Here is a 27,387-nt window from a genome sequence, read left to right as displayed (position 1 = left end):
CCTTCTCTGTACCTGTTCCAGTTTGAATTCATCCTTCTTAAACATGGGAGACCAGAACTGCACACAGTATTCCAGATGAGGTCTCACCAGTGTATTATGTACGGGTACTAACACCTCCTTATCTCTACTGGAAATACCTTGCCTGACACATCCCAAGACCGCATTAGCTTTTTGCACGGCCACATCACATTGGCAGCTCATAGTCATCCAGTGATCAACCAATACTCTGAGATCCTTCTCCTCCTCTGTTACTTCCAACTGATGAGTTCCCAGTTTATAACAAAAATTCTTGTTATTAATCCCTAAATGTATGACCTTGCACTTTTCACTATTAAATTTCATCCTATTACTATTACTCTAGTTTACAAGGTCATCCAATATCTTCCTGAGGATATCCCTGTCTTTTTCTATATTGGTAATACCTCCCAGCTTTGTATCATCTGGAATTTTACTAGCACACTCCCACTTTTTGTGCCGAGGTCAGTAATAAAAAGATTAAATAAGATTGGTCCCAAAACCGATCCCTGAGGAACTCCACTAGTAACCTCCCTCCAGCCTGACAGTTCACCTTTCAGTGTGACCCGTTGTAGTCTCCCCTTTAACCAGTTCCTTATCCACCTTTCAATTTTCATATTGATCCCCATCTTTTCCAATTTAACTAATAATTCCCCATGTAGAGCCGTATCAAATACTTTACTGAAATTGAGGTAAATTAGATCCACTGTGTTTTGTCTAAAAAAATCTGTTACCTTCTCAAAGAAGGAAATCAGTTTGGTTTGCCATGATCTACCTTTTGTAAAACTATGTTGTATTTTGTCCCAATTATCATTGACCTCCATGTCCTTAACTACTTTCTCCTTCAAAAATTTTTCCAAGACCTTGCACACTACAGATGTCAAACCAACAGACCTGTAGTTACCCAGATCACTTCCTAAAGTACGCTTCCAAAGGTACGGAGTGTGCTATGCAGAACTCCCAGAGCTTGAGGGCTTCCTGACAGAGGGGAGAGGAGTGTGGTCCCCCCGTCAGTTGATATAAAACATCGCTGTTGTATTATCTGTCAGGGACAATATGCACTTGCCCTCCAGGAGACGACAAAAGGCCTGACATGCCAGTTGGACTGCCCTGAGCTTCCTTACATTGATGTGAAGCATCAGTTCCTCCTGAGACCAGAGGCCCTGAGTTCTGTGCTCCCCTAGGTGTGCCCCCAACTGATGGCTGAGGCGTTGGTGGTCAGACATAGGGATGGACAAGGTTTGGAGAATGCAACCCCTGCGCACACCAAGTGCAGGTCGAGCCACAAGTGAAGAGATTTGAGAACCTCCGGTGGAAGGGTAACCATCATATCTAGACTGTGCCTGTTTGGTCGATACACCAATGCTAGCCAAGCTTGGAGAGGTCCAAGTCTGAGCCTCACATGTTGCACTACATATGTGGAAGATGCAGAGTTTTAAGTAACTCCTTACTGTGATTATAGGGAATTGTTTGAGGTCCTGTATGATGTTGTGAATGGCCTGGAAGTGGGATTAAGGCAAGAACGTTCTGGCCTGAGTTGAGTCTAGCACTGCCCCTATGAACTCTATTCTCTGAGTAGGGGTGAGCGGTGACTTTTGAGTGTTTAGGAAGAGGCCCAATGCATTGAAGGTGGATCTTATGAGGGAGACATGCTGATCCACTTGTGTTCCGGACCGGCCCTTGACTAGACAGTAGTCTAGGTAAGGAAATATCTGAACCTGCCTTTTCCGCAGAAAAGTGGCCATGACGGCCATACATTTGGTGAACATCTGAGGTGCTGATGATAGGCCGAATGCTAGTACTGTGAATTAGTAGTGGCAACTCCTGACTGTAAACCTTAAGAAGCGTCTGTGGGACAGGATTACGGCAATGTGGAAGTATGCATCATTCAAGACAAAGGCAGTATACCAATCTCCTGGATCCAGGGAGGGGATGATAGTGGCCAAAGAAGCCATTCAGAAATTTAGTTTCTTCATGAACCTGTTGAGATTGTGCAGGTCCAAGATGGGTCTGAGGCCCCCTTTTGCTTTTGGTATTAGGAAATACCAGGAGTAAAACCCCTTTCCCCTGAGCTCCAGCGGAACCTCCTCCACAGCCCCCACCGATAGGAGGGTTTGTATCTCAAGAACGAGAAGTTGCTCGTAAGAAGGGTCCCTGAAGAGGGACAGGTAAGGGGGGGCGTCGAGGGAAATTTGAGAGAATATCCCACTTCTACCATGCATAGGACCCAACAGTCTGAGGTGATTTGGGACCACACTCGGTAGCAATGGGACAGACATTCCGAAAACAGGAAAGAAGGATTCAGTTGAGAGGTTGGTATAACGCTCTCGGGCGCATCCTCAGAAGGTCTGCCTGGTGGCTGCCTAGATGACACAAATCCCCTGTTATCTGGGGTTTGGCGATGGTGGTTCTGGTTTCTGGGATGCCTACGATTCTGGTCCTGCCTCAACTGCCCCTGGTATGGTCATGTCATGGGCTGAGGCCTAAATTGTCTACGCTGGGTGGCAGAGGTATGCAGTCCCAGCGATCTCAGAGTGTCTTTCAAACTGTGGAGTCTCAAATCCATTTTCTCTGAAAATAATGTGGACCCTTCAAACAGTAGGTCCTGAACTATCTGTTGGACCTCCCTGGGGAGGCCCAAGGCTTGCAGACATAAGCAACGGAGCATTGTGATGCCCGAAGACAACGTCCACGTTGCGGAGTCCGCCGAGTCTAATGCCGCTTGCAGCGACATCCTGGTGAGTTTTGCCGTCATCAACGAGAGCTGAGAATTCCAGCTTAGAATCCGGTGGGACAAGGTCCGAGAATTTGGACACTGCATCCCATGTCTTAAAGTTATAATGGCTAAGGATTGCTTGTTGGTTTGCGATATGAAGCCGGAGCCCTCCAGGGGAATATATCTTCCTCCTGAAGAGGTCCAGCTTCTTTGCACCCTTAGCTCGAGGGGTAGGCCCTTGTTGCCCTTGCCTCTCCCTCGTGTTAACAGCTGCCATTACCAATGAGTCTGGTGAGGGGTGGGTAAACAAATATTCATAGCCCTTCGAAGGCACAAAGTAATTTCTCTCAACTCCTTAGCTGTGGGAACCAGAGAGGATGGTGTTTTCCAAAGAGTTTTTTTGTTCTCCTGAATGGTCTTTATCAGGGGAAGGGCCAGCCTGGTGGGTCCTCCTGGGAATAAAACGTCCACCATTGGATTGGACACCTCAGTGACCTCCTCCATCTGTATCCTGAGGTTCTGAGAGACCTGCCTCAGAAGTTCAAGGTGGGCTCTGTTGTCAGGAAGGGAAGGCCCCAAGGATGTTCCTGCCACTGCCTCATCTGGAGACGATGATGATGAGTCCCAAACATGGGAGGGGCCCTCCTGTCCACCCAGCTCCTCAAAACGCTGCGGCTCTTCCCCCAAGTCAGAGTCTGCCTTGATGCCGGCCCCGCTACCGGTCGCAGCAGCAGTCACGGTACCGTCCGTGGTACTGAGTAGCTGAAGTGCCGGGTACAGTGCCAGATGTGCTGTCAATGCCAGGCGTGGTACCGATTGTGGTGCTGGTGGTGGTAGTGGTGGCTGATGCCCAGGAGAAATCCCTGGCTCTAGATGCAGTCCTTCTCTCAGACACGACCGAAAATGAGTGTACAGAGGTGGACTCCTGGGAGTGGTGGTAAGCCCATGGGGTCCAGAAGGGCCACTGAGTCGGCATTTGAGCCAGTTCTTCTCACTGTGGTGGCCATGGTACCGGGGGGAAGTTTGGGTCACCCCCGCTGTCTGGGAGTGCTGGCAGCTACAGTGTTGACCTCTCCGGGACGCATACGAGTCAATGTCCAATTCAGACTCCGATGAGTCAGCATGCAGGGACCACGGTGGCACCGTGCCCGTCGGTGCTAGGGCGATGTGGATCGTTGCCAAGTCATAGCCAGCTTGCCCCTGGACTGCACCAGTGACCTCTGAGTCATTTGTGGCCTCGGAACCGATGCAGTGGCACCATGGTCGGGGAAGTGTGGATATGTCAGTGTTATCAGGTCCCATGCCGCCTCATAAGTCTCGGGCATGGAAGGAAGGTCCAAATCCTCCACCTGGGTCTCTAGTGATACCAGACTCAACGGTCCCTCCTGTGGGCCCAGAATTGACAGTGCCAGCTACTGAGCTGGAGGGGAGGTGCGATCTTGCGCCAGTTTCCGTCCCTGGGGTGGTTCACGTTCCCATGAATGGGAAAGGAAGCACTCTCTATCAAGAGACTGAGAGCGGTGCCGAGATTGATCCCACGCTGTGGTTGGTACCGAGGAATGCTGGGTCCAAGCGTCTCTGACCCGAGAGTCCTTCTTTGGCGCCTCCCAGACCAAAACTGGCACGCTGTGCACCGACGCTCAGGTGCCGTGTCCATGGGGCTCGACTCAGACTGAGGGCGGAGGGCTGCTTCATTAGCAGTAACTTTAGTCTGTGGTCCCTCTCTTTCTTTGTGCGGGGGCAAAAGCTCCTACAGACCTTGCACTTGTCCGCTTGATGGGACTCCCCCGAGCACTTTAGACAAGCTGAGTGTGGGTCACTCTTGGGCATAGCCTTCTGGCAAACCCCACGTAGCTTAAATCCCTGGGTCCGAGGCATGCCCCGGGACCTTGAGAGGGACGGGGAAACGGGGGAGGGAAACACTTACCAGTACTCCAGGTGTCTAACTAACTACAACAATTTTTTTTAAACTAACTACACTACAGGATCACTCGAACATGAGAGATGAAACGCTCCGATGACCCTCACTGATGGTAAGAAGGAACTGGAGAGGCAGCAGGACGGCAGGGCCCTATATGCGGTGCCATGAAGGTGCGACTCCAGGGGGCTCCAGAGCCAACCTGACAGATGCTGCTTGGGGAAAAACTTTCCGGCGAACTGTGCACACAGACCGAATTGGAATTGATATGAGCAAGCACTTGAAGAATCCCTTTCTGAAATTATTGTTTGAGAGGGATTTTACTGTTAACTGAAACCATCTTTAGTTGTTTTCTGCCATTATATGATTTCCCATTCATTGGATAACTGGACATATTTCAGCTGGATTTTACAGTAGACAAATATCTTGAATATTTATTTACACTTGAATAAAAAAAATACTTTAAAACATTTATTTGGTGTCACTATCTTCAAATCTTGGTGATAAATCCAGCATGCATTATTGTACATTTGTTATTAGGATAGAATTTAATAAGATAAGTGAGTAATGTTTGTATGGTAGACTACAAGCATATTACTGGTTCAATGAAGACTTTAAAATATTGTTTTTTGCACCAGAGTAAAACTCTGAGAAATTCAAATACTTGAACAAGTCACTTATGGTGAAGTTATACTCTAAAACAATTATACTAAACAATTGACACCAAAAATAGAGCGGTTAGGGGTCCATATTCATCCACTTAGAGTAAGTTTGCTTAGGCTGTCTGGAGAAAGGTAGCTTGTCTAGCTGCCAGCCCTGCAAACTCCACTTGGGCTCTGAGACTGAAACTGGGATTTTGCTTGTATTTCGTCACCATTAATAAGTAATCTAAAAAGAGAATGTAGTTTACAATTCTGCTGAGGTGTAAGCAAGCTAAAATAGACCCCAGCTCCCTCTGCCATAGACATACAGTATCAACATGAAAAGAGTGAAAATGGTAAAAATGAATTTTAGTCAATAGTCAGCAGCTATAAACCTGACTCTGGAAGACGGTATTCACAGGCAAAACAACAACCAGGCATGTCTTGGGACCAGGTAAAGGACAATTGCTGTTACCTGGTGCATTTATTTAAGCCTAGCTGTCTTTTTGGGAGGACATGTCCATAGGCTCCCTGATAAACAACCAGTGGGGGCCACTGGACAATCGAGATGCTAAAGGAGCACTCAAAGATGATAAGGCCATTGTGGAGAAACTAAATGAATTCTTTGCATCGGTCTTCACAGCTGAGGATGTGAGGGAGATTGCCAAACCTGAGCCATTCTTTATAGGTGACAAACCTGAGGAACTGTCCCAGATTGAGATGTCATTAGAGGAGGTTCTGGAACAAATCGATAAACTAGACAGTAATAAATCACCAGGATCAGATGATATTCACCCAAGAATTCTGAAGTAACTCAAAATATGAAATTGAAGAACTACTAACTGAAGTCTGTAACCTATCATTTAAATCAGCTTCTGTACCAAATGACTGGAGGATAGCTAATGTGACACCAATTTTTAAAAAGGGCTCCAGAGGTGATCCTGGCAATTACAGGCCGGCAAACCTGACTCCAGTACCAGGCAAACTGATTGAAACTATAGTAAAGAACAAAATAGTCAGACATATAGATGAATATAATTTGTTGGGGAAGAGTCAACATGGTTTTTGTAAAGGGAAATCATGTGGACAAGAGGGATCCAATGGATATAGTGTACTTAGATTTTCAGAAAGCCTTTGACAAGGTCCATCACCAAAGGCTCGTAAGCAAAGTAAGCTGTCATGGGATAAGAGGGAAGGTCCTCTCATGGATTGGTAACTAGTTAAAAGATAGGGAACAAAGGGCAGGAATAAATGGTCAGTTTTTAGAATGGAGAGAGGTAAATAGTGTTGTCCCCCAGGGGTCTGTACTGGAACCAGTCCTATTCAACTTAGTCAAAAATGATCTGGAAAAAGGGATAAACAGCGTGGTGGCAAGATTTGCAGATGATACAAAACTACTCAGGATAGTTAAGTTCCAGGCAGACTGCAAAGAGCTACAAAAGGATCTCTCAAAACTGAGCAACAAAATGGCAGATGAAATTCAATGTTGATAAATGCAAAGTGATGCACATTGGAAAACATAATCCCAACTATACATATAAAATGATGGGGGTCTAAATTGGCTGGTACCACTCAAGAAAAAGATCTTGGAGTCATTGTGGATAGTTCTCTGAAAACATCCACTCTAAAAAGCAGTCAAAAAGCAAACAGAATTTGGGAATCATTAAGAAAGGGGACAGATAAAAAGACAGAAAATATCATATTGGGTCTATATAAATCCAATGGTATGCCCACATCTTGAATACTGCGTGCAGAGGTGGTTATCCATCTCAAAAGATATATTGGAATTGGAAAAGGTTCAGTAAAGGACAACAAAAATGATTAGGAGTATGGAATGGCTTCTGTATGAGGAGAGATTAATAAGACTGGGACTTTTTAGCTTGGAAAAGAGACGACTAAGGGAGATATGATAGACGTCTATGAAATGATGGCTGGTGTGGAAAAAGTAAATAAGGAAGTGTTATTTACTCCGCCTCATAACACAAGAACTAAGGGTCACCAAATTAGATTAACAGGCAGCAGGTTTAAAACAAACAAAAGGAAGTATTTTTTTAAACAACCCACAGTCAACTTGTGGAGCTTTTTGCTGGAGGATGTTGTGAAGGCCAAGACTATAACAGGGTTAAAAAAAGAACTAGATAAATTCATGGAGAAAAGGTCCATCAATGACCATTAGCCAGGACGGGCAGGGATGGTGACCCTAGCATCTGTTTGCCAGAAGCTGGGAATGGGCGACAGTGAATGGATCACTTGATGATTACCTGTTCTGTTCATTCTCTCTGGGGCACCTGGCATTGTCCACTGATGGAAGACAGAATACTGGGCTAGATGGACCTTTGGTCTGACCCAGTATGTCTGTTATATTAATTCAAAAACTCTTCAGAAGTGTATGCTTCAATATCATTGCCAAAGAAATCTTTAAAAAATTATGAATAAGACAGTGGATTTCACCTTCCAAGTCTTTCACTATCTGTGAAAAGCACAGTTTTACATAGTACCCATATGTAGGGTTTACATAGTACCCATATTTCCCTGCATATTTTGTGCTAGGCTAGGACTACAGCATGGTTGCCCAGACAGCCTGAATTTCCCAGCCTGTCTTGCTCTCCTGCTTCCAAGAGAGAGAGACTGGCTGGAATCACCAGGAGCTACCATGATTTTCCTCACACTGAAGATGAAGGGAGGTTCTAGTCCACACTGTTCATGGAACTCCAACCTTGGGCCTTAAGGCTAGGGACCAATGCATGCGCTCCTTCATGAATTTCAGTGTGCCACCCCGAGACCATTTCTGTCCCCTGAGAGAAATCACTAACCATTTACACCTGCAAACCTGAGACAAGGCAGTACAGCCCAGGAGAGATCTCATTCGTTTTAAGCCTAGACAACATTACAAGGGTACTTTCAGAGAAGCAGAATTACAAAGTACTTTAATAAAATTTTCCTTCTCTAAAGATTCTGAGTTGTCCACGAACTGTGCTTGGTGCAAATCAGAAAGGGGCATGTTAAGAACCTTAAGCTATCTTAGTACCTTCAGGGTATTCTGAGCTGACCCAGTTTCTGGTGTAAAGTAGGGTAGCCTCATGGCTACCAGCTATCCACAGGCCCCAAAGGGCCATTAAAGCAACAGGGAATCACCAGGGAAGATTTGTTCTTAACTGTAAGGGAGGGATAAAGCAGCTCCCCAAATCAAAATCCTTAATTGCGGCCAGCTCAAATAAGGGACATTGCAAAAGAAACCATTATTTTAGCAGTGAGAGAGTTTGGGTTCATGTCTTAGAAACAGTTTCTGCAGGACTGACAGACCAAGGCTACAGTTGCTTTGTACATATATAGAGGAGAAACTATGTGTCTGGCTTTCATATGTCTGGAAAAGAAACATCCCTGGGAAAGACAGACATGGCCTTTCCTCAGATCAAATGGGCTCTGACATAGAGGTAACTATGCTTTAGACCAGCTAGGTCATAGCAATGCAAAACGCATGAGACAACCTTCTAAGACCTGGTCCTCTTAGTGACAAGAAGGAAACAGGATCAAATGAAAAAAATAGCCACGTGGCCTGTGAAGCATTGCAGCCAGGACCAGTAAACCCACCAAGCACATTAATTCCAGTACAGAGTGCTAGGATGCAGTACCAGAGATTTGGTTGTTTTCCCCTAAACCCTGGCTGTCTCCACTATCAAGCTCTTGGGTGATAGTGGGAGAGACAGCCAGAGGAAGAAGGGGTTACTAACCTTGTGCAGTAACTGTGGTTCTTCGAGATGAGAGTCCTTACGGATGCTCCACTGTAAGTGTATCTGCATCCCTGTGCTTTTGATCAGAGATTTTAGGTAGCAGTCTCCATTCGGCCCGCACTTGTGCTCTCCCTGTCTTGTTCCTTGTCTTGAGGCTATCTAGCCCTGGGCAGGCAAACTGCCCTCAGTTCCTTCTCTTAATTGAGAACTCCAAAATAGAGGGGAGGAGGGTGGGTCGTGGAGCACCCATGGGGACACACATCTCAAAGAACCACAGTTATTACACAAGGTGAGTAACCCATGTGATAAATGAGAGGGGGGATAGCTCCCTTTTGTGGGCACCCAGCCAGCCAGTTGGCTATAGAATCCCTCTTGGTGGTTGTTCTCTACGTGCTTCACCTGTAAAGGGTTAATACCAAGCCCACAGGTAAAAGAAATGGAGTGGGTACCTGTCAAGGTCCTTCCCCACTCTGAACTCTAGGGTACAGATGTGGGGACCTGTATGAAAGACCCCCTAAGCTTATTCTTACCAGCTTAGGTTAAAAACTTGCCCAATGTACAAACTTTGCCTTGTCCTTGAACCCTACGTTGCCACCACCAAGCGTGTTAAACAAAGAACAGGGAAAGAGCCAACTTGAAGATGTCTTCCCCCCAAAATATCCCCCCAAGCCCTAGGGGAAGGCTTGATAAAAATCCTCACCAATTTGTACAGGTGAACACAAACCCAAACCCTTGGATCTTAAGAACAATGGAAAAACAATCAGGTTCTTAAAAAGAAGAATTTTAATTAAAGAAAAGGTAAAAGAATCACCTCCGTAAAATCAGGATGGTAAATACCTTACAGGGTAATCAGATTCAAAACATAGAGAATCCCTCTAGGAAAAACCTTAAGTTACAAAAAGAGACAAAAACATTCCATGCAGCACAGCTATTTTACCAGCCATTAAACAAAAGAAAATCTAATGCATTTCTAGCTATATTACTTATTAACTTTTTACAGGAGTTCTGAGCTGCATTCCTGATCTGTTCCCGGCAAAAGCATCACACAGACAGACAGACCCTTTGTTCCCCCCACTCCAGCTTTGAAAGTATCTTGTCTCCTCATTGGTCATTTTGGTCAGGTGCCAGCAAGGTTATCTTAGCTTCTTAACCCTTTACAGGTGAAAGGTTTTGCCTATGGCCAGGAGGGATTTTATAGCACTGTGGACAGAAAGGTGGTTACCCTTCCCTTTATATTTATGACAGCACCTGACCAAAAGAGCCAGTGGGAGGGCTAGAACTTTTTACAATTGGGAAAAAACTTCCCTTTGTCTGTCTGTTGTGATTCTCTGGGAAAGAGGGGAACAGGGAGCAGTTATGCTGTAAGAAGCTTTAAGCCAGACAAGAAAATCATCAGATCATATCTAGAACTACTTTTAACAACCCAAATGTGTAAGTAGATCAAATATGTTTAGAAAGATGTTATTAGGATTATTTCTGTTTATTTCTTATGGCTAGTGGACTCCTCTGGGCTAACCCCAGATGCTTTTGTTTGCTTGTAACCTTTAAAGCTGAACCCCCAAGAAAGCTATTTTGGGTGCTTAATTTTTGGAATTGCTTTTAAAATCTAGCAAAAGCTCAAATTCCAGATGTATTTTCTTTCTTTTTGTTTTTTAATAAAACTTACTTTTTTTAAGGACAGGATTGGATTTTTGGTGTCCCAAGAGGTTTGTGCATATGTTGTTTAATTAACTGGGGGCAACAGCTAATTTCCTTTGTTTTCTTTCTCAGCTCTTCCCCGGAGGGGGGTGAAAGGGCTTGAGGGTATCCCACAGGAAGGAATTCTCAAGTGTGCCTTCCTGGATTCCCAGGGGTTTGCATTTGGGTGGTGGCAACATTTACCAAGCCAAGGTCAGAGAAAAGCTGTAACCTTGGGAGTTTAATACAAGCCTGGAGTGGCCAGTATTAATTAAAATCCTTGAAGGCCCCCACCTTCTGCACTCAAAGTGCCAGAGTGGGGAATCAGCCTTGACACCCATTCTTTCTTCTTTGAGTAGTATCATTATGGGTGCTCCACTGTGGGTGACTCTACAGAGGTATTCCTGATGGAGGGGTGGGGCTTCACAGACGAGTCTACAACTGATATTAATACTGTGGAGGCAAACATAACATCACATGCTGAGTCATGGGTAATTGCATAATGTTCTGAAAATATATGAGTGGATGCCCACGTTGCTGCTCTGCATATTTCTGTAATGGGAACATTTCTGATGAAGGCTACAGAAGTGGAAACGGATCTCATGGAATGAGTTTGGACTCCAGATGGAGGTTGCGGATTGCAGGCATGATAGCAATAGTTAATGCAGTTCGATATTCATCAGGAGTCTCTGATTTAATATTGCAGATCACTTGAATCTGACTGCAATTGAGATGAATAGTTTAGGAGATTTCCTAAAGTCTTTTGTTCTATCCAAATAGAATGCCAAAGCTTTCCTGACATTGAGCGTATGCAATATTGCTTCTCTGTTGTTACGGTGAGATTTTGGGAAGAAGGTGGGAGGGTGAATGATCTGTTTTATATGGAAGGACAGGCTATTTTGGAGAGGAACTCTGGGTGTGGTCTCAGTGTGACCTTACCCTTAAAGAAAATTGTGAAGGGAGGGTGTACCATTAGAGCCCCTATTTCCTTGATCCTCTGAGCTGAGGTGATGTCCACTAGGAATGCTGTTTTCATAGACAGATGCATAAATGAGCATGTGGCCAGGGATTTAAAAAGGGGTTTTGTTAGGCCCCTGAAGACCAGATTAAGGTCCCATGCTGGTAAGGTACATCTGCTTTGTGGGAAGAGGTTACACATACCCTTGAGGAATCTCTTTGCTGTTGGATGAGCAAATATTGAATATCCATCTATCTTCTGACAAAAAGCTGTTATGACTGCAAGAAGCCTGAGGCAATTTCACACTGTCACAGTGGCATAAATCTTCAGATCTAAAGCAATGGCCAGCATCATCTAGAATTGTACCTGGGGAAGGAAGGCCTTGCTTTTGAAGAGTCCAAGACTGCTCCTATGAACTCTATTTTTGTACAGGAGACAGGACTGACTTCTCTGTGTTGATGCCTAGCGTGTCAAAGATGGATTGGATCACAATCATGCTGGACAGTACCTGAGCATTGGACCACCATCTCACCAACCTGTCATCCAGGAAGGGAAACATTTGAATGCCTGATTTTCTGAGGAAAGGAGCCACTGCCACCATATACTTTTGGTTCTGACATTGCCATAGGCAAATGCGCATCTTTTAAGTTGAGTGCAGAATTCCAGTCTCCAGGACCAAGAGAGGGGATAATGGAAGCCAGCATGACTGTGCAAAACTTTATCCATTTCAAATGTTTGTTGAGGTGTCACAGGTCTAGTACGGGTCTGAAGCCTCGTTTTGCTTTTGGGATCAGGAAATAGAGGGAATAAGACCCCTTCCCTCTGTTCAGCTGTGGATCCTCCTCTATGGCTCCCAACTGGAGGAGGCACTGCATCTCCCAAAGGAGAGCTTCCTCATGAGAGTGGTCCCTGAAGAGGGATAGGGAAGGGAGTGGGAAGGGGGGATAGAAATGAACTAAAGGGTGTATCCACTGTGCTTCAGACCCACTGGTCTGTGGTGATGCAAGAACAAATACTCGGGTAGTGTGATAGCTGCTTGGTAAACAGAGGAATAGGAGAGGTTGGCAGTATGGAAACTGGTAGGCGGTCTTTGATAAACACATCATAGTGTTTGCTTTGCACTCCCAGATTGTCAAGATGAACTAGCAGCTTCTGAAGAAAGGGGAGGTCTTCCCCTATATCTTCTGCTCTTCTTTCTTGCTAGGTCCTAGTGGCAAGGTGTGAAAGCAAAATAGTGTGACTGCTGAAGATAAAACTTCTTTTTCTTGGGGGCAGGTATATATGTGCCCAAAGATCTGAGTGTTGACCTGGCGTCTTTCAGGCTATGTGGCTTGTCATGTAGACTGCTTGGAGAAAAACGGATGATCCTTCAGAGGGAAAGTCTGTTCGACCTCTTGAGGGAGACCTAATGACTGGAGCCACGAACAGCTGTATATTGAAATGGCCGATGCCATGCCTTGGCAGCAGAGTCAGCAGCATCCAACCCCGCCTGAAATGAGGTTCTAGCCAATAACTTTCCCTCATCCAGCCACCGAGAAATTCTTGTCTTGCATACTTTGGCAATCGGTCTACAAATTTTAATATATTGTTCCAGAAGTTAAAGTCATACTGCCCCAGCAGTGCCAGCTGGTTAGTGATCCTGAACTGCAGGCCAACTTTCTGCCAAACAGGTCAAGTGTTTTACCATACTTTGATTTCGGGGTAGACACCTATTGACCTGTTCTCTTTCTTATTGATGGCTAAGACCACCAGCGACCTCAGCGGGGGTGGGTACGCTTTACTAATATTTTATTAGCACTAAATTCTCTTTAAAGAAGAATAACCATCAAGTACAAGGTTTGAATTAATCAGCAGGCTTTCTATCAGATGCTGAAATGCTGCTTAAAACAACTTCTCTTCGCTTGGCAAAAACATGTATCATGACTTAGCGAAGGGACCAGAACAGGGGACATTTAAAATGTGTAACCACTAAGAAGAAAAAACAAACAAACTTCAAAATGCTCCAGTGGGAGAAAAAAGCCATACCACTTAGCTGAATGCAGTGAGTACTCCTTAGCAGCCTTATTGCTGATCCAAACATTGCACAACTGTCTCTCCACATGCTTGCAATAGAACATGTGTCTGAAAAGCATCTGGTATCTGGTTAAAGCTTTCCTGGAAATAGAATACAGGAAGAACAAAAATAATAAAGATTAAACCCCATTCTAATTAGCAGACAATATAAAGTTGCTCTGTACGCCACACATAATACAAAACCACCAAAGCAAGGAAATAAAAAGCTAAGGCATCTAACATGACATACCTTTTACTCCTCCACCCAGAGATGCACTACTCATCACTAAAGCAACCACAATCATAATTGCCCCAGTAGCGATGCCAGCCTTCCAGCACCCCCTCCGCAAACTCCCCAACACCATGAACAGCCAGCCAGCCCCCACCCCCCACCTGACTGTTCTGCACAGTTCTGAAAAAACACACTCATGAATGACTGGGAAAGGGGTGCTGGAAGGCTAGCTGATGCCAAAGCATGCAGCAGTGCACCAACTACACTAAAAACTAATGTTAATGCTTCAACTTTTCACCAAGATTTTTAAGAGAAAAAGGAGAAAGACATGTGGCCAAGGATCAGGCTCTGGACACAGTGACAGTTCCTCTACTTGCTGTCATTCCACTAAAAGGGGGAACAGAGGTGAGTGGGACTGGCACTTCTGTTAATATCTTTGGACCCAAACATTCAGTGCCACAAAGAGGTGCTGTGCCCCACCCAATAGATGCAGCTCTCTGCAGAGCTCTAAAGCTCTGCAGCAGAGACCTGCATCCCAAAAGCAGAAACATGAAGGGACCACCTCACAGAACATTTGCTTTTTAAGTACAGCCCTCGTTACAGAGTAGACTTTAGTCTAGAGCCTCTCCAACTATGGAAGAAAAGAGTCAGACACCTGGAGGCTGTGGTACTTTTGCTGACAATCATAGAATCACAGAATATTAGGGTTGGAAGGGACCTCAGGAGGGAATCTAGTCTAACCCCCTGCTCAAAGCAGAACCAATCCCCAACTAAATCATCCAAGCCAGGGCTTTGTCAAGCCTGACCTTAAAAACTTCCAAGAAAGGAGATTCAACCACCTCCCTAGGTAACACATTCCAGTGTTTCACCACCCTCCTAGTGAAAAAGTTTTTCCTAATATCCACTCTAAACCTCCCCCACTGCAACTTGAGACCATTACTCCTCGTTCTGTCATCTGCTACCACTGAGAACAGTCAAGATCCATCCTCTTTGGAACCCTCTTTCAGGTAGTTGAAAGCAGCTATTAAATCCCCCCTCATTCTTATCTTCCACAGACTGAACAATCCCAGTTCCCTCAGCCTCTCCTCATAAGCCATGTGTTCCAGTCCCCTAATCATTTTTATTGCCCTCCGCTGGACGTTTTCCAATTTTTCCACATCCTTCTTGTAGTGTGGGGCACAAAACTGGACACAGTACTCCAGATGAGGCCTCACCATTGTCAAATAGAGTGGAATGTTCACATCCCTCAATCTGCTGGCAATGCCCCTACTTATACAGTCCAAAATGCCATTGGCCTTCCCAACAATGGCACACTGTTGACTCATATCCAGCTTCTCATCCACTGTAACCCCTAGGTCCTTTTCTGCAGAACTGCTGCCTAGCCATTCGGTCCCTAGTCTGTAGCAGTGCATGGGATTCTTCCGTCCTAAGTGCAAGACTCTGCACTTGAACCTCCTCAGATTTCTTTTGGCACAATCCTCTAATTTGTCTAGGTCCCTCTGTATCCTATCCCCCTACCCTCCAGTGAATCTACCTCTCCTCCCAGTTTAGTGTCATCTGCAAACTTGCTGAAAGTGCAATCCACACCAATACTTCTCCCAAGTACTCAGCTCAATGAACTTGTTAACTTAAGCCTAAACCCCAGAATATGGATCTAGTTTACACCCACTCTCACCTTCAGAGAGCAGAAATCTTTTCTTTAAGCACGATTTATTTTTAACTGTCCCTCAAGCCTGTTGATTTTTAAAAGGTGAAGCCCAGATTAAGGGATATACCATTTTGGTCATTTATTAACAGCTTATTGTGGGACCCCAGGTGAACTCATTTTGTTCCTTCCTGTTGAAAAGGCAACCTCCTGTCTGTTTGTGTGTCATGGGTAGGATTGCCAGTGTAACACCAACAGACCCCAGTTGTTCGTGGGCGGGATCGAACCTGGGACCTCTGGAGCTAAATACATGAGTTCTACTGCATGAGCTAAAAACCATATGGCCCTTAGCTAAGGCTGTAGATCAGACTCAATCTCTCTCTAAGTGGTCTGGGTGCCATTAGATGGGACAGAGCATTTCACCCAGGAGGTGTGGGGGTTATACCAACATTTGCTGATGAAGGCAGGAGATTGTGCTGCAGCTTACGTGGAATTTTCAAACTCTCATAACTTGGTCAAATAAAAACTAACTTTCACCACAACATTCAAGGCATTTCTCAATGACAATGGTTTGCCCATACCACCCCTCCATTTTGTTTCAAGAGCTACTAAAAACATGCCTTTTTTAAAATAGAGGAGGAAATGTATTTCCCCAACTCTTCTCTCATTCAAAGAATGGCTGATCCATTTGCTCAAACTTTAAAACAAGAATTCACCTTCAAGCAGAGACCTAACCTGGAATATTTATGCCTGAAAGGCAACCATTTCAGAAAGTTATGAGTGACTGACAACAGGGGATGATGAGGGTTTGCCTAAATATTTCCAGTCCATCTTAAGTTATAAAATATGTTGCTAGAATTTCCAGCTAAGTTTTATGTTTTTATATAGTTTAAAAAACAGAAGCCTGAAATTCTAAAGACACCTCAGGTATTTTGGTCATATAACCAACCATTGGGCAGTGTTTTAATGCAGATAAAAGTCATGGTCTAAGGTATCTAACAAGCATAGCAATGGAAGTAAATGACTTCAGTGCTCCCCCTTTACGTATCACTAACGTAGGTAGTTTACATCTTTGAAGAAAGACATTCTGTTATTTTGTCTTGCTTTTTTAACTACTGTGTTAAGTGAGTTCTGTGCAGAAGTAGGTTTGCGTTTTTTCTTTGTGGCCTAATACTTTACCTGTTTATAATGAGTGACAGAGGCCATTTGACAATGTAATCAAAAGAAAAAGCTTCTAGGCCACTGAGAGTGAGCTCTGTGGGATCAGCATTGATAATGGCCTTTTCCTGTTTCGTTTCAATGGCCAGAACTCTCAAGAGCTGTGTAATGAGATCATGGGGCATCAAGTCAATCTGTAAAGAAACAAAGAGCAGGAAAAAGATGCTGCTGGACATTTTCTATTATTGTTTAGCTGCAGATATGTGTGGCAATAGGACTGGCCTGAATGCACTGTATGGAGTGTTAGATTCATTCTCAAGTCTTGAAAACAACACCCAATTAAGTAATAGCGACTGGTTGGAAGGAATATCATGCTGTTGATGAGTCAATCAGCTGTGTCAGTTCTGGTGATATTAGAGCATGAACAGTTAGAAGAATAGTCATTCTGATGTTTTGTGGAGAGATCATTAACTTCAAGAGAGCTAAACATCGGGCAGCAAAGATCCATCTCTGCTGAATGTTAGTCACTACTGGACAACTAGACCTGAATAAAGGTTCAAAAAGCTCTTGGGACTTTCATGCTAAAGTTTCTGAACATAATAGGTAGATAGAAGCTACTAATTGACTCAAACACTTCATTTTATTATTTTGGGCTATGGGGTTCAGAGCTAGGAATAAAAGCAGAAGCACTGTACACACTCAGCAATACTGTGTCCACCTCATCCTGTCAGCACAGGAGTCAATAATGAAGCAGAAATGGAAGTGGAAAGGAGATTATCCTGAGACAGCTGAAAAGGGCTCTCTTTCTTCCATCTATATTTTCTAGGATTCTTTGCTTTGCTTTTACAATTTTCTTTAGAGCATATGGATTTTTCTACGACATGGATGGACCTCACTGCTCTATTTCAGATTATTTTCTGTTTATATAGACTCTTACCTTTAAATCATCTTTAAATGGGTCTGTGTTGGCAGTGCTCATTCTCAAGGCTAATTCAAGCAAAGCTTCTAATCTAGTAGGTATAATATCATCTACAGGCTTTTTCAGTTCCTCTTCTGTTAGATCCATGAAGTGAACAAAGAAATCTCCTTGGTCCATTAGGAAGTAGTGCTTTATAGACCTGCTCAACAAAATGCAAAGACAAAAAAGAAGAGAGTTAGAAAGTAAGTTAACTATCTATAATACTAAATCTAGGGAAAAAAAGGAGCAAAAGTCATCAGCTCTCAGCCAGTATGCAGGCTCCAATCACAGGAAAATCCATCCTCTACATACCTACAACTAGAACTATGATGTCTTCCTTTTTCTCCACCCTCAGATCCAGTTGTTGTGTGTTCAGATTTTATTAAACATGTGTCCCATTCCTGGGCAAAAATTCTCGTGAAAACATGCATTTTACCTTTGGATCAGAACAGTCAGGTGGGGCTCAGCCTAAAGAAGATTCTGCCCCCGGTGCCTGACAACCTAATCTTGGTCTACCCAACTGCATCATTCCTGCGCAGCATAGCTGTCCTGGAGGATGAGGATCTCTCTAAAGTAGCCAGGGCCCAGCCAATCCATTCAGAGCTGTCAATTAGGCGCAGTATCTTGAACTCTACTCTGATGTGAAGGAGCGGAGCTCACAAAACGTGTGTGATATATTTGCGTAGGCTTTTGCTGCTAATGAGGTGAGCTGCCATGTAGAGTGTCAACTTCAGCCTTCTTGTGGTGGCAGGAGCAAAGGTGAGTCTGGCATGACCCTGAGACTGTGTGTCACCTGGACAATCTGATGCCCTTGATCACTGGTGAGTTTAGAGTATGAAGTCACTCAAAATGTGCCCCTTCTTATCGTCATTTTTGTCTTTCGTACGTTGAACCTGAGCCAACTACTCTCATCCATCTATTGATATCTTCCAGGAGCTGAGATATCTTGATGATTGCAGAAATTGAAAAGTGGAGAAGACATACAGTTGTGTCATCTGCTGTTGCTGGCACACGAGTGTATGGTGTCTCACTCAGCAAGAACTCAAATAGGTGTTAAAGAGGGAAAGAGTGGAGGACTCTGCATGAGACGGGATGGGTGATGGGGAGCAGTTCCCTATTACAATTCTCTGGGATCTCAACCACAGTTAGTCCCCAAAACTCTGGTGTTCACCAAAAGCACAGTAGGACTCATACAATGAAAGGCTGCTGAGAAATCTAGTAGTATCAGCAAAGAAATTTATTTCCTGTCTAAAATAAGTTGTTCATATATCAGCCCCAGCAGGGCTGGTTCTGAGCAGTGTTCTGGCCTGAAACCTGACTGTGGTATCCAGCACACTGACCGAGGACATACTCTATCGGAGCTTGGAAGCCAGCAACTTTTCAATGTCTTAGCCAAAAAAGGGGAGGAGACTGGAAACACGACAATGGTTGGCGAACTATTAGCACTAAGCGGAAGCTTCTGAAAGATGGTAGGGTATCTGCAAGCTCTCTTTCAAAGAAGCTTTTATGGTCTTGACCATGAATTACAGTTAGCAGTTTCAGAAGAGGTGGGCAAGACACAGCTCAGAGCTTCCAGTGCCTCTATTCAGGGGATTGGTCTAAAATCCACCAAGGGAGGTGGACAGGAGGCAACCTTGGCTCGGGAGAAGTTACCTTTGTTGAAGTGAAGTCCTCTGATTCAAGCAATTTTGTTTGTGAAATAGGCAGAGAGCTCTCTACCGAGATGGGGGCTTTGGTCTGCAGGGATTATGGGTCTGTTAGGTATCTTACTGCATGGACCAGCTCTGCTGGTCATGATTTAACAAATGCAATTCTATAAGGTTCTTTCAGTTGCCTTTAAGGCTGTAGCAGCTGTCCACAGGTAAGTACTCATTTTTTCAGGGATTGACCATGAAGAATTTGCACCATAGGTGCTCCAGCCTTTTGCTTTCATGCTTTAGTTGATGTGGTCTTTTGGAGAACCACAGTGACCTGTGTGGGCAATATGGGGGAAGGGGCTATTTTAAGGCTTGCTTGTTGAGGTTTCTGGCCAGCAGCTAATTGCAGTGTTTTACTAGGTTGTTTTTGCACTGGTCCTTTGCCTGGGTGGTTTCCCCCAGTAAGTGTCTTCTGAAGGTTCTGAAGGTTTTGAGGGACCAAGAACTTGGGTCACAAAGGGATCTACAAATATGCTTGACAAGTGAAAGTTTCAGATAGAATACATCTGCTGTTGGCTGAATAGATTACATATAACATAAAAGTGCACGATCATTAAAATCAGACTGGACAAATCACTACAAAGCATCCTATTAAGAATGATCCTGCACTGGCCCTGAGGCTGATTTAATATATCTGTGATTCTGTGAATTCCAACTGAGATACATTTTTGACCTAATCCTTGACAGAACCATTTGTTCTTCACATTAAACTCATAAATCTAGTTTGTTTTATTTTTGCAGATCAGAATCTCTATTGGAACTGCAATGATGGCAATGGTAACATGGCATCGAAAAAGCCCAAAGGTGAAAAGATCATTACTTCACTATTTACATACAAACATTAACATACATTTAGGAAATAAATCAAACCTCAAATGAGCCACAAGTTCTTTTTCCTCCATTAGGAAATCCAGAAGAACCTTGCTAGCATAGTTATAAGCTTTTTCTATTTGCTCCACATATGCTCGCTCTTTCGATGTGTAGATGACCTCTTTAGCCTCAGGGCAGGTAACATCACAACCACATTCTCGAACAACATTTAAATATTTCCCTAAAAGAAAAAAGTGGCAGCTGCTGTTTAGTCTGACTAATATTAATGCAATTAATTTGCACTCTCTCAGACAGGGAGACATTTAGGCCAAAACTTTCAAATAGAAGAGTAACATTTTCAAAAATGTCTATGAGATTTAGAAGTCAAAAGGACATAAGCACTTTTAAAAATTTTACCCTAGGTATCTAAAATTAGAATCTTAAATCCATATTTAGGCACTCAGAAATAGCCTGATATCCAGAAATGCTGAGCAACCTTAGCTCTCAATGAAGTCTATGGGAACTGTAGATACGCAAAACCTTTGAAAAATCAGGGATTATACCTCAGAAGTGCCCAGCACCTAGCACTTCTCATTAAGAACAATGGGCACTGATGGGATATTGGAGACTTGTGAAAAACTGGATTATTTCATTTATGTACCTAAATCAGAACAAAGACCTTTTGAAACTCAGGCTCGTTGTGGGTGATGAGTTCTTCTGAAAGTCAGGCCCCAGGCTACACGTGAGGATTTCAAAGCAGTTTACAAAGACTCACAACCCCACTTTTGTGAGGTAAGTATGGATTATAGGACTGTCAATTAATCGCAGTCAACTCACGCAATTAACTCAAAAAAATTAATCACAATTAAAAAAATAAATCACTATTAATCGCAGTTTTAATAGCACTGTTAAACAATAGACTACCAATTGAAATTTATTAAATATTTTGGATGTTTTTCTACATTTTCATATATTTTATTTCAATTTACAACACAGAATACAAAGTGTATAGTGCTCACTTTATATTATTATTTTTATTACAAATATTTGCACTGTAAAAATGATAAAAATAGTATTTTTCAATTCACCTCATACAAGTATTGTAGTGCAATCTCTTTATCATGAAAGTGCAACTTACAAATGTAGATTTTTTTTGTTACATAACTGTACTCAAAAACAAAACAATGTAAAACTTTAGAGCCTACAAGTCCATTCAGTCCTACTTCTTTTTCAGCCAATCACTAAGACAAACAAGTTTGTTTACATTTACGGGAGATAATGCTGCCCACTTCCTATTTACGTCACCTGAAAATGAGAAAAGGTGTTCTCATGGCACTGTTGTAGCCAGCATTGCTAGGTATTTACATGTCAGGTATGCTAAACATTTGTATATCCCTTCATGCTTTGGCCACCATTCCAGAGGACATGCTTCCATGCTGATAACGCTCGTTAAAAAAAAATGCCTTAATTAAATTTGTGACTGAACTCCTTGGAGGAGAACTGTGTATCTTCTGCTCGGTTTTACCTGCATTCTGCCATATATTTCGTGTTAAGAACACTTTCACTGCAGATTTGACAAAATGCAAAGAAGGTACCAAAGTGAGATTTCTAAAAGTAGCTACAGCACTTGACCCAAGGGTTTAAGAATCTGAAGTGCCTTCCAAAATCTGAGAGGGACGGGGTGTGGAGCATGTTTTCAGAAGTCGTAAAAGAGCAACAGTCCAATGTGGAAACTACAGAACCCGAACAACCAAAAAAGAAAATCAAACTTTTGATTGGGGCATCTGATTCAAATGATGAAAACGAACATGTGTCAGTCCGCACTGCTTTGCATTTTTATAGAGCAGAACCGGTCATTAGAATGGTTGAAGCACGAAGGGACCAATGAATCTTTAGCGCATCTGACACACAAATATCTTGCGATGTTGGCTACAACAGTGCCATGCAACCACCTGTTCTCAATTTCAGGTAATGTAAACAAGAAGCGGGCAGCATTATCTCCTGCAAATGTAAGCAAACTTGTTTGTCTGGGCACTGGCTGAACAAGTAGTAAGACTGAGTGGACTTGTACATTGTTTTGTTTTTGAGTGCAGTTTCTTTTTGTACATAATTCTACATTTGTAACTTCAACTTTCATGATAAAGAGATTGCACTACAGTACTTGTATTAGGTGAACTGAAAAATACTATTTCTTTTATTTTTACAGTGCAAATATTTGTAATAAAAAATAAATATAAAGTGAGCACTGTACACTTTGTATTCTGTGTTGTAATTGAAATCAATATATTTGAAAACGTAGAAAACATCAAAAATATTTAAATACAAGGCATTCTATTATTAAGAGAGCGAGTAATTTTTTTTAATTGCTTGACAGCCCTAATGGATTATCATCACCGTTTTACAGACAAGTAAACTGAGGCACAGTGAAGGGAAATGACATACTCAAGGTCACACACAATGCTACTGCCAGAGCCAGGAATAGAACTCAGCACTCCCAGGTTCCAATCCTGTGTCTTAACCATTAGTTGATCCTTCTTCTCTGGAAGGAGTATGCCAAGGCATACTGTAATCTTCCCATAATAAAAAATGCTGATTAATAGCCCCAAATCATACACTGACAGTGTGAAACAGAAAAGTTGATGTGATTACTGACTTTATGCACGTCTGTGCATCTCAAGTGCACTTTAAAATATTAATGTCATTTAGGGCAACTATGACCTGAGCAGTAGAAGAATTTATAGCAACCAATCACTTTCATCCTGTGTTGTCATTGTACATCTTAGACACTTCTATACATTCAGAGTCACAGTCACTTACTTACCTGTGCTAAGTATCTTGTCAGCCATTTTCTGTAGGAATGATGGAATTTGTTGCTGAACAACAGTATATCTTTGATCCCAATATTTGTCATTATAATCCTCTTGTATCTTCTCCTTCTGCAACTCATGTTCTTCCACCATGAACTCACTGTGCAATTAAAGCAGGTGTTTTAGATACAACAACAAGTACAAAGAAGATTACTCTTTAACTTGACCTCAAACAGGTAATGTGATCTATCAGAAATGGGAATCCATAAGACTTCTGGCTCCTGGAATATTTCCTAATAAATGTTTCATGAGCACTGGTGTCTTGATGATTGGTATTCAGCTGTGGCAAGAGAAATGGCAATATGGCGAGTCTCAGTATTGACCTGTAGCTTTCACCAATGGGGAATGTAAATAACTAAAGCCATATATAAAGCACCATTTGTAATTACGTAATTTTAGAAGACCTCTACCAGGTCTAAACACAGTTCAACTACAGTGGAATAAACGAAGAAATTAGCATTAATTTTAGAGAAATATGTACATTCCCTCCACAAGAAAACATGCTTTTCTCAAAAATAAAATATCTAATCAATCAATATGAGCGATAATTTTTCTAGCATTCTAAAAACGTTATCCAATCATTAAACACACATAATGAACATATTGCATAATCTCTTACAATACAAAAAAATGCATCAATAAAAACTTAATTCCAAAAAAATCCAGGATATTTCACATTTCAGTGAACCTCAGCCTGGACCAGTCCACACAAGAGATCCACTTCCTGGACACTGTCGTGCTAATAAGCGGTTGTCACATGAACACCACCCTATACCAGAAACCTACTGACCGCTATGCCTACCTATATCCCTCCAGCTTTCATCCAGACCACACCACACGATCCATTGTCTACAGCCAAGCTCTACGATACAACCACATTTGCTCCAACCCTTCAGACAGAGACAAACATTTACAAGATCTCTATCAAGCATTCTTACAACTACAATACCCACCTGCTGAAGTGACGAAACAGATGGACAGAGCCAGAAGGGTACCCAGAAGTTACATACTAAATAACAGGCCCAACAAAGAAAATAACAGAATGCCACTAGCCATCACCTTCAGCCTCTCCAACCTAAAACCTCTCCAATGCATCATTAAGGATCTACAACCTATCCTGAAGGACGACCCATCACTCTCACAGATCTTGGGAGACTGACCAGTCCTTGCTTATAGACAGCCCCTCAACCTGAAGCAAATACTCACCAGCAACCACACACCACACAACAGAACCACTAACCCAGGAACTTATCCTTGCAACAAAGCCCGTTGCCAACTCTGTCCACATATCTATTCAGGGGACACCATCATAGGGCCTAATCACATCAGCCACACTATCAGAGGCTCATTCACCTGCACATCTACCAATGGGATATATGCCATCATGTGCCAGCAATGCCCCTCTGCCATGTACATTGGTCAAACTGGACAGTCTCTATGTAAAAGAATAAATGGACACAAATTAGAGGTCAAGAATTATAACATTCAAAAACTAGTCGGAGAACACTTCAATCTCTTTGGTCACTCGATTACAGACCTAAAAGTGGCAATTCTTCAACAAAAAAACCTTCAAAAACAGACTCCAACGAGAGACTGCTGAATTGGAATTAATTTGCAAACTGGATACAATTAACTTAGGCTTGAATAAAGACTGGGAGTGGATGTGTCATTACACAAAGTAAAACTATTTCCCCTTGTTTATTTCCCCTCCTACTGTCCTTGTAAATTGCTGAAAATGGCCCACCTTGATTATCACTACAAAAGGTTCCGCCCCGCCCCCGCCACTCTCCTGCTGGTAATAGCTCACCTTTCCTGATCACTCTTGTTATAGTCTGTATGGTAACACCCATTGTTTCATGTTCGCTGTGTATATAAAATCTCCCCACTATATTTTCCACTGTATGCATCCGATGAAGTGAGCTGTAGGTCACGAAAGCTTATGCACAAATAAATTTGTTAGTCTCTAAGGTGCCACAAGTACTCCTTTTCTTTTTACAGATACAGACTAACACAGCTGCTACTCTGAAACCTGTAACTCAAACTGTTGATAACACGTCCTGTTAAATAATCCTGTTAATGGATGTAATGAGGTGGAGTGGCCTCCCTCAAACTTGAGAGCAAGGGAACACTACATTCCCTGGTGAGAAGAGACAAGCCTGTCCCACCCCCCCTCGCCGGAAGTACCAGGGTGGGGCAGGACATATAAAGGGAGGGTGAGGCAGCTCAGTTGAGTGGGACACATGGAAGGAGGCAAATGTCTCCAGTCCACTGCAGAACTCTGAAGCTGAGACTGCACTGTGCAGAACCCTGCCCCCAGAAGAAACCGATTCTGGACAGGCATTGCCAGGACCCCTGGGCTGGGGTAGGAAGTAACCCAGGTAAACCAGATTTTGTCTGGTTTTGTTACTGGAGCACAAGTCAGCGTGTTTTGGTGGGATCCCCAGTGAAGTAGCGTGGGGCCGGGTTCTCCTATCTCCACCCCCCCGCAGCCCCGGGCTGGCGGCCTATTCACTCTAGGCCAGAAGGCATTCTTTGTGGCTTGCCCCAGTCAGGAGACTGGGGGGTCCAGACTGTATTTGCTGGCTGCCCTAGCCAGGATGCTTAGGCTAAAGTCTGCCCCTTTCTCTGCCCAAAGAGTCCTAGACTGTTGAGTTCGGTCTGACTTAGCCTGGAGACTTAGGCTAAAGACTGCTCCCTGCTCTGTCCCGCCCAGAGGGCCAGAGTTTTCCTTATAGACTGTTAATGCTGTCTGCCTCAGCCAGGAGGCTGTGGGCTAAAGACTGCTTGTGCTCTGCCCACCTATAGGCCACGAGCCCTAGACTCTTGATTGGGGTCAGCCCTAGCCAGAAGACTATGGGCTAAAGACTGCTTACTGCTCTGCTTCACCCCTCCCGAGGGGGCTAGAACTCCAGACTGTTAATGGTTGTGTCCCCCCTGCTAGGAGGCTATGAGCTATAGACTGCTTGCAGCTCAGCCCCGCCCACGGGGCCTGAGCCCAACTGCTGCTGCCTGCTGCAGTGAGGCAGAGTGGCCTCCCTCCCTGCTTTAGCGCGAGGGACCACTACAACGGACTATAGCTAACACTATACAGAGCAGAAATAGGGTAGTTTTCAATCTGACCTGAGCGTGTGTGAAATCTCAACTATAACTCTGCGTTAACAGTTTTTTGCACTTAATTTCCTTGAATTTTAAAAACAAAAGAGACAAAGAAGGTTCCAGTGCATTTGACTATATGGCCACAGACTAAAAAGATGTGCATTTAAACACGTGATCTAACAACCCCACATTCCAGTCAAATTTTGCTGAGTCTGGAGCTGTGCATCCCTGAGAAAATTAGTGACTGACAGAACAGGGGACCCAGCAGGAAGTCTCCCTGACCAGCTGGGCCCCCTATTTTTGAGGTTTTTTGTTTGTTTTTTTTAACATAGTCCTGCAGAATGCAAAAGCACATTTAATTATCACATTTTCAAATATGGCAGGATGATGAAAAGGAAAGCTAGCTGACAGGGAGCTGAAGCAGTCATGGTTAAGATGATTCAAAGCTCAAATGGTCTGTCATAATCAGTTTACACCATATTCTGTGTGCAGAGCTCCACAGAGACATGAATTTATACAGTACGTATTGTTCAAAATGAGATGACAGCAGCATGCAGTATGAAATTTTACAATATTTTTAATTTTATTAAATTATAATTTTAGTTGTCGCTAAATGAAATTCCTTAAACTATGTCAAAGCCACCAATCCTCAGGAAGAATGTTATCTATACTACAGCTAGAACCAAACAACTGGGGTCAGAGTCTACTTATAGCAACAAGGTCCAGTATAATCAAACAGCAGCATTCTTCTGGCATAATCTTGTTGGCTTGCCCACATCTACCATGATGTACAATAACCCTGGCATCAGTGCATTCTGAGAAAAAAAAAAATAAGCAGCTATCCCTCCCGCATGTTGCCGCAAACACTCATGTCAGGGGCAGAGGACTGCAAATATTTTACACAATGGATTTTGGGATGTTCTTCAGCACAGACACCTGGGATGTAGGAAGATTGGCTAGCCTGGTTGCACAGACCCAGATGGGTGTGTGATGGAATACTCCCCTGTATTCACATCCTACATACTACTGTAGTAATCGTTGCGCAAGGTATGCCTTGTAAGGTATCATTTGAAAACTCAAAATTGGCTGGTCAGTATAGTCATGATAAAATATGTGTGGCAACATTATGTATGAAGTTAAAAGATTCCTCTGTATGATTTTATTAACATGTTCCAAACCCCACAGCTCTGCCCTGAAGAGTTTGGTCGGTAATCTT

At 43.3% G+C, this 27,387-nt stretch overlaps 1 protein-coding gene across 6 annotated transcripts in view; it reads right to left on the bottom strand.

Moving 5' to 3' along the window:
• Window positions 1-27,387, bottom strand: part of TUBGCP2 (tubulin gamma complex associated protein 2) — a 96,929-nt gene that overhangs the window by 20,725 nt on the left and 48,817 nt on the right. For all 6 annotated transcript variants that reach the window (XM_038408165.2, XM_043519918.1, XM_043519917.1 and 3 more), the window contains 5 exons: window positions 23,030-23,175; window positions 20,269-20,449; window positions 17,681-17,861; window positions 16,765-16,937; window positions 13,682-13,810 (listed from right to left, as the gene is read on the bottom strand). In XM_038408165.2, coding sequence (XP_038264093.1) covers window positions 13,682-13,810; window positions 16,765-16,937; window positions 17,681-17,861; window positions 20,269-20,449; window positions 23,030-23,175 — 810 coding nt within the window. The remainder of the gene's footprint in view (window positions 1-13,681; window positions 13,811-16,764; window positions 16,938-17,680; window positions 17,862-20,268; window positions 20,450-23,029; window positions 23,176-27,387) is intronic.

This window comes from Dermochelys coriacea, chromosome 7 (genome assembly GCF_009764565.3).
Source record: "Dermochelys coriacea isolate rDerCor1 chromosome 7, rDerCor1.pri.v4, whole genome shotgun sequence".
NCBI lineage: Eukaryota > Metazoa > Chordata > Testudines > Dermochelyidae > Dermochelys > Dermochelys coriacea.
This window is presented reverse-complemented; position numbering and strand designations above follow the sequence as displayed.